This window comes from Trematomus bernacchii, unplaced genomic scaffold (genome assembly GCF_902827165.1).
Source record: "Trematomus bernacchii unplaced genomic scaffold, fTreBer1.1, whole genome shotgun sequence".
In the NCBI taxonomy this organism is placed as follows: Eukaryota; Metazoa; Chordata; class Actinopteri; order Perciformes; family Nototheniidae; genus Trematomus; species Trematomus bernacchii.
In genome coordinates this window covers 3597924-3605761 of record NW_022987608.1, presented here as the reverse complement: position 1 = coordinate 3605761, position 7838 = coordinate 3597924, and the positions used below count along the sequence as shown (strand labels likewise).

At 44.0% G+C, this 7838-nt stretch overlaps 1 protein-coding gene across 2 annotated transcripts in view; it reads right to left on the bottom strand.

Moving 5' to 3' along the window:
- Nucleotides 1-32: 32 nt before the first annotated feature.
- Nucleotides 33-7838, bottom strand: part of prickle1b (prickle homolog 1b) — a 32041-nt gene continuing 24235 nt past the window's right edge. Inside the window, exons 3-8 of one of the 2 annotated variants that reach the window (XM_034131442.1) lie at nucleotides 7091-7204; nucleotides 5962-6099; nucleotides 3459-3662; nucleotides 3188-3374; nucleotides 2030-3016; nucleotides 33-1930 (exon numbers count right to left, since the gene is read on the bottom strand). In XM_034131442.1, coding sequence (XP_033987333.1) covers nucleotides 939-1930; nucleotides 2030-3016; nucleotides 3188-3374; nucleotides 3459-3662; nucleotides 5962-6099; nucleotides 7091-7204 — 2622 coding nt within the window. In that variant the 3' untranslated portion in view covers nucleotides 33-938. The remainder of the gene's footprint in view (nucleotides 1931-2029; nucleotides 3017-3187; nucleotides 3375-3458; nucleotides 3663-5961; nucleotides 6100-7090; nucleotides 7205-7838) is intronic. The other variant, XM_034131443.1, reaches the window with a different exon arrangement.

Genomic DNA, 7838 nt, shown 5'->3' with positions numbered 1-7838 from the left:
TATATGAGGAAAAGAAAAGTCATCCTTGAAGCTTTGAGAGGAGAAAAATATTTATTACAAGCGTTTTTACATCACAAAGCATTTATCTGGTTATGTCAGAGCAAGGGTAGTGAACAGTTCAGCTGAATATGGAAAATACAAGTGTTACTGCCATTTGTTTCGTATTTGGTACGGCAATAGTAAGCATTGTGGAATATATGTAATAGACATTGTTACAGAGTAACATGGCACTTTACCGTGAAGAACACAGTTTATTAAGTGGCACCTTCTTTGTTTCGCATAAAATATTATAACGAGGTCTGTTCGTTTACCTTTACACCTGCTCTTTTCTAAAGCATACACTTCCAAGAAAACAATTCTTTAAACCACGGATATAAAAATACCAGTATTAAAATCTTAACTTAGTATATACATTATCATTTTGTACTATAATGCATTAAATAATTATTTGGTTTGATTCTATTTTCTAAGTTATCAAACTCTTTGTACAATGCGTTTCCATTTTAATGCTCACAAAGATATTGCTGCAAAATGTATAACTGAACATAACAAGAATAGTACAACATCAAATAAAAACAACTTAATGGCAAATTATGAAAAGAACAAAAGGTTTTATGTTGCCACTCTGCCTAATCCTGATCAAAAAAGACTTCCAAATGTACCAGTCTATCCTTTAGTGCTAAATGAAGACCAAATTTGAACATACACCAACAAATGTTTCTATTCTGAATATATGTTACACAGAGTTGTTTGAATTAATTTCTTCTTTCAGTACAATTGGGCCTAAATATGATATGCATCTTGACATCTGGCCAAGCACCTTCTGTAATAGGCCATATCTACAAATGGGTTTGATCCGCAAAACCATCATATGATCAGAACATCTGACTTTATTGCTGAGCATAGTGCAGGTTATAATGTAATTGCACTGAGAGCTGTTAGGAGATGATACAGTTTTTGGAGCGGTGGCTCTTCCTGCGACCAGTCTGTGAGCCATGACTCAGGGAAGTGAGGGCTGTAACCCTTGTAGGGTAGTCCTCAGCGTAGTACCGCCCTGCCGCTCGTGGCTGAGGGATTGGCTGGCCCAGGAAATAGCCCTCTTCCTCAGAGTCCGATGATGAGGAAGAGCAAGTAGAACAACAGTCATCCTCATCTCTGTATAGATTCATAAACTGCTCTAGTCGTGGGTCTCCTTGAGCTGAACCCTGAAGCATATAGTCTGACCGGGTTTGGGAGTAGGCCAAAGGCAGCCTGTGTGCAGGATGCTGTGGGACCATGCCTCCACAAGGGGGGTTCACTAGACCCTGCTGCTGGGGCTCAAACGGCCTCTGTGCTTGCTGGTGAGGCTCATATGGCCTCTGTGCTTTCTCCAAAGGCACCAAGTGAAGGTTGTTGTCTGAGCGGGCTTTGCGGCTCTTGTGGTGCCGGCCCTCCCGGTGGTGTTGGTGATGCTGCCTGCTGCGCCCATGCTGGCTGGATGGGCGGCTTCTTTCTTGGCCCATCTCCTCCGAGCAGTATGCCCTCCGCTGTGGCTTCTCACTCATTGGATGCCTTCTAATATTGACATCGAACCCATCATTATATCCGTTGTCCACTGTGTCTTCTGAAAACTTGACCATCTGTGGAGGCCGAGACTGGGACTTGCTTCTCCTAAGAGCTGGTGCATGGATGAAGGAGGAAGGGAGGCCTTCCGAATGTGGGGACATTGCGAGATGTCCTCCTGGTGCTCCTCCCCTCATTGCCAATGCTACGTCCTCATCATCTCCCTTCTCCATGTGAAGGTTGAGAGAGTTGGCACTGTGGTGAAGATGAGATGAATTAAAGGTCCCCATGTTGCTCATCTTCTCGCAGTCATCTACAACTGATGGATTCTGAATGGCAAGGCTGTAGACCATGGGTCTATCCCTTCCATCTCCATCCACTGATGCACCTAAAAAGAGCAAACGGGAGAGACACGTTTTAAAAAGCTGTTGATATAATAAGAAGGTCAATCTTTTCTCTGAACACATGCAACAAGCAGTCTGCTTACCAGTGATATTTGAAAGTGCCAAGGAGTCCATGGAGTCTCCTGCGCCTTGCTCAACTTTCCTCAGCTCATCAGCGATACACTCAAGGGAGTCATCGTACCACTCCCTGTTGTCTTGCCAGAAGGCCCGTCTTCCTGTCCCAGATTGTTCCTGATCCTGGTCCAACTCCAACTCTTGAATCTTTCTGGCACTGGCAGGGCCTGGATGACTTCCATAGGCTGAGTCCCCCAACCCGTCCTGGGACTGGGCCCAGTACATTTCAGGCAGATGCTTCTTGCTCATCAGTCCGGGGCTGAAGCTGTTGGTCCGGGATTGATTGGAAGTCTGGCTCTGGGTTGGACTGGCAGGGGTGGGAGAGGAGGCGGTGACCCCCAAAGATGTTGTATCAGGTTTTAGCCAGGGGTCTGAGACACTCATTACCCTGGGTCTATCACTGCTAGGACTGGGAGATTTTAGGGACGGCTGCTGAAGTTGTTGTAACATCCCGCGGTCTCCAAACTTGAGAAGGAGCTGAGTCATATAGTCCTCATGCTGGGCCCACTCCTCTGGATCCTCGTCTCCACCAGCATCCTGCTCCTCCCGCTCCCTCCAGAACCTCTCCTCCTCCAGACCTAGACGGGCCAGCTTACGCCCTACGATACCAATGTCGCAATCAGCCTCTCCATCTCCAAACTTATCCTCAAACGCGGGGACGGAGGCTGGAGGGTTGATCAGCTGTGACTGTCTCCACTGTTCGGCAGGCTTGCTGCTCTTCCCCATGCGCACACTGCGCCGTGATTCACGTGAGCGTGCAGACTGGAAGGCAGAATCAGATGAGTCGGAGGCAAGAATATCTTCCCCCTGGCTGCAGGCCTTTGAGCAATAGATGCGACCCTGCTTTGGAAGGAAGGGACAGCCTAGCAAGGACGTCTTGCACTGGGCACAACAGAAGCACTGGTCTGCGGCATGCCAGTGTACACCTTCATAGGTCATCTGGGCATGGTCAACACCTGGACATGGTAGGATGAAAATAAAACCATCATAAGATTGGGATTAGAACATCTACACAAGTAGTCGAATATCTACCTAGCTTGAACAGCAGTGTTCAAGCTAGGGTATACAACATTTTAGTTGAATCCTAAGAGAAACAAGAAAGCTAGCACCTCAACAATATAACTCACCAATGTTTTCACCACAGGCCTCGCAGTACTCTGCATATAGAGACTCAAAGCAGCAAGTACAGTAGGGCCGGCCATCTTTCATGATGTAGCGCTGTCCACCTAGCATTGTCTCGCACTCAAAACAGGCAAAGTGCTTCATGTGCCAATGACGACCCTCTGCTTCAGTGCACTCATCGGAAAAGATGATCTGAAAGGAGACACATACTCTGTTAGTTTTTTGGACATTGCTATTGTTAAACATTAAGTGGGTAGTGCTAGTACTGTGTATTACCTCGTCACAAGAAGAGCACCGTGGTTTGAGAAGCTCAGCGTGATGTCGTCCGCAGAGAGTCTTGCCATTTTGGTGGAAATATATCAGATCCACCAACAGTTCTTGACATGTGGCGCAAACAAAGCACGCTGGGTGCCAGCAGGGGCCCGGCCCCGCTCTGGAGGCAAAAATAGCCATCTCTCCTCCATTGATGCCTCCGTCACACTGATCAACACAACCAAAAGATAATCCATTAGATTTATATTTCAAGGCATCTCCTGGATAAGGTTTTGCAAAGTGTCATAGGGGTTCATCATCGAGAACGAAACTTAGGCGATAAATAGCGACAATCACAAACAGAGATGAGATTTCAAAACCGATACGATACAGTTTATCCCTGTGACACATGGGGAATGCAACATAAACAAAAGATGGATTATGGAGATAACTATTCAAAAATATATCGCGTATCTTCTGCCGTTTTATTTGGACAAGGAAGGCCAAACAACAGGTGATCATACTGCAAGTGCCAAAGGAATATGATCCACATCAGTGAATCCTACGATGATAACAATCATAGCACGAGTACATGATAACATAACAGATGATATTTTAAGAATGGCTGCACCGGTGACAACCCCACCCAGTGTCTTCCTGACTTATTGTATTGGCAAAGGGGCAGATTCTACATTTTAAAATTGTGAGGGTTAACTCGGAAGGAATGCATCTCAAAGACACTGTTAAAAGTTGGAATTGACAGCATGTTTGCCACATAAGCTTAATTCACAGGCCTTGGTCTTGAGTCAAAAGATCATATGACTCCACAGAGATCGTAAGAGCGTGTCTGAACGTGAAGTCTTTATATAACCTAGCCGCTATGGGATAGTATGCCCAGCTGTTAACCATTATTACCAGGGTGGACAGACATGGGCCTTGGAAACGGGGGGTGTTGTGTGTCCCCACCAGGAAACTGGAGCCTGATGAAGTGAGTGTGTGTCCACCCACATCTTTATGAAATATCCTTTTGAATACATAGGCATGTCAGATGAGTCAGAGGGTGTGTTTGCAGAGCATATATGGATACACTTGCATGTTCAGTATGTCTAAGAATGTGTGCTTCTATGTGTCATTTCAGGGTGTGTGTGTGTGTGTGTGTGTGTGTGTGTGTGTGTGTGTGTGTGTGTGTGTGTGTGTGTGTGTGTGTGTGTGTGTGTGTGACCTTGCATCCCTTAGCATCTGTGTTTGAGTGATGATGGACTTGATCTGCCTGTCTGGAGGGATTAACACGGCCGGCTCTTCCTCGATACACGGCAGAGGATGTGGTCTACTTATTGGTCGGGGCTCATTTTCCCGGAAGCTACATAACACTAATATTTATGTTTGATGCAGTGAAAGGACGTTTTTGTTCAAGGCGGCTGCTATCACTAACTCGCACGTAGAAATCACGGGACAAGCTTGAGGATGGTTTTCAGTTCTTTGTTCATTTTTTTCATTGGTCGCTAATAATTCTTCCGGACCTATTTGAACATATTGTACTCACACTACCTCACTGCTTTTCGATTTTTCATTTAAACTACTTTGCCTATCAATAATGTATTTAGTATCTTGTGTTTATATGTTTTTCGTTTAGTGGTAGATTAGTGGTAGAGTGTTCAAACTTGATATTTTGTATTTTTATACTTTACAGATATACAAATGTCCCTTCTTCAACATTTCTCCAGTATTTATTGGTTTTCTTAATGACATGAAACTCTCCAAAAGTATTTTTTTACTTTATTTATTTATCTTAATTTTTTCTGTTTTCTGTTCACATTGTTTAATTTCAGTATATGAACATTGATGTGAAGTGCCTTTTCCTGATGTTTTTGAAAATGATAGATATACATCTTTCTACCCTTGATACGTATATATTTACTGTGTTTATTTTAATTTTATTATTTAATTGTATTATATTGTTATCTCATATATATATATATATATATATATATATCGTTATATCTTATGTGTAATGCCTGTCAACATGCATAAACACTGGCCCTTTTACTTTCCTTTGACAGTACGTTCTTACATAATTCTGTTTAATAGACCAGCTGCATGTCATTACACCAGTAGATGTGGATTAATGTGCCTCATACTGTGACTTGTTTGGAAAAAGTAGGATTTTTAAGACTTTCTGCAAGAATTACTCCCTAACCTGCACATTTTCTTTGCAGTCTGTCATGCTGAGATATAGATGGGCGGCAGGAAATGTGGCGAATTCCTCGTGAGGAACTGGTTTCTCCGCCCGGCTTGAGCGTGAGCCTCCCAATTTCCCCACTTCCCCTCTCGCCCTAATGAAGAGGTTTATGTCCGTGATCAAAACCATTAGCCAATCAGGGTTGAGCCTCGGGCTGCTGGATGTTAGCTGCGCGCGATATAAATAACTTAAGAACCACAGGTTGGTTTCCTCGTAACTTCTAGCTTACCTTATGGCTATGTGAGCGATAAATGTGTGCATGTGTGAGTATCCACGTATGGCACTTACACTTTCACAGCGGGTGTGGTGCAGAGCTCGGGGCAGGATCTTGGGTGTTCCTCTCCCCAGTGCCTCCCTCTTCCTCTGGGCACTGAACATGTGGAGCTCCCTCTTCTCTTCCTCCGTCAGGGAGTGGCAGTAACGCACCTGGGGAAAAATGAAAAAGACAATGAGTTGACAAAGCAAAGGCCAAAAAGATCTCAACTTCTGATATTTTATGGTTTTTGTATTCAGTGCATGTCCAAATAAGGCTGGAAAAAGAGTTTAATTGAAGCAAATTCCCCTCGAGGCTGCGTTGAAAGGATGGCGTGAGCAAACCCTTTCTCTGTGTTTAGAGATGGTGATGAGGACTAAGATAAAAGACCATGACTATCCTAACAACGAGCTTGGTTGTTCTCTAAACAACAGTAACACACACACACACGCACACACACACATCCCTATGAACCAGAGTTACGCAAATAATCCTCCGTCAGTTTGATCCCTCCAGAAGCAAACATCATAAAAATTGTCAAACACTGTGTGTGTGTGTGTGTGTGTGCGTGTGCGTGTGCGTGTGCGTGTGCGTGTGCGTGTGCGTGTGCGTGTGCGTGTGTGTGTGTGTGTGTGTGTGTGTGTGTGTCTCTCTGTCAGACTGTAGGCCTTGCCTGTCCCTCCCCTCAGGTGATAACCCCTCCACCATATCTCCTAATGCAAACTCTATTAACACACATGTGAAAGGAGTGCTGCTTTACGCACCATAAAGCCGCTATACACAAGAGACTGGAACTGCTTTACTGTCACAAGACGGTTTGGGAATGTGGTCATTGTTTTAGTTTTACAAGAAAAGGCTAGCAAGAGTGTTAGGGCTTTAACCAACTGCTGGCTTTACACTAGTTAAGGCTGAGGAATGTTTTAAATGTTCTTGACTGCAAGGAAATTGAGAAGAATCCAATGAAATGTGTACCAATCAGGTTAAGCTTTGTTGTGGTTCAAGAAATGAACGTCTCCCTCTAACTCATCCACCTCTCTATGGAAATATCTCTGACAGATTTTGACGACATTTGAAAAATATATATATTTTTAAACTTCAAATACGAGCTTTAATTATTCAAAATAAGGTGGCATGTCTGTTTGATCACTATCTCTCCTTTCATACCTCGTTGTCATGAGGCGGCAGCTGGTAGAGGAGCTGTCTGATCCGGTGCTTCTCTCCGGGACTGTTGACGTACGGCACCTTTTCCTCCGGCAGACAGGAGAAGTACATCTGGACCTGAGGATGAAGACGGATAAATGAACTTTAAAGGTCAGAGAGATTGTCAAACCATTGCTTGTTTTGATGTGTAGTTTTTGAAAGTTCAAAAGACCCTATATTGTCATTTTCTGTCTGTCATACAGTCAGTTGTTGCTATGTGTCCTTATTAGTTTGACAATGTGGGGCAAACATGTCAATCTCCATCCAGTCACATGCGTCTGACTGTGGAATGTCTCGACACAAAAGAGATAGCCAGGCTGGAAATGTTAATGTTTGCCTTGGCTCATTCCTGCAATGACAACCCTGTTAATTAGATTTCAGTCATTTCTGGTAATCAGGAGAGATGAGACACACCTGTGGCACCTGGCTCCGGCCTATTTAAGAGACCACACCAGCCCTCCTCAGTTGGATTTTTGCTATTTGGGACCAGTTTTGTGGTTGTAAAGAAATTGTTTTTTTGGGCAACTTTTGTTGAAACTTGCTCTCCTTTTGTTGCAAGAAGGAGCCAGCTTGTAACACTGCTGACAGGGGATAGAAACATTGACTGAATGTTTGTCTGTGTGCATTTCTAGAAAGAAATATGGGAATATATTGCAGACTGCCTGAAAAGTACTGAACATCTGTATCCTAAATACACACTAATGAATGTGAA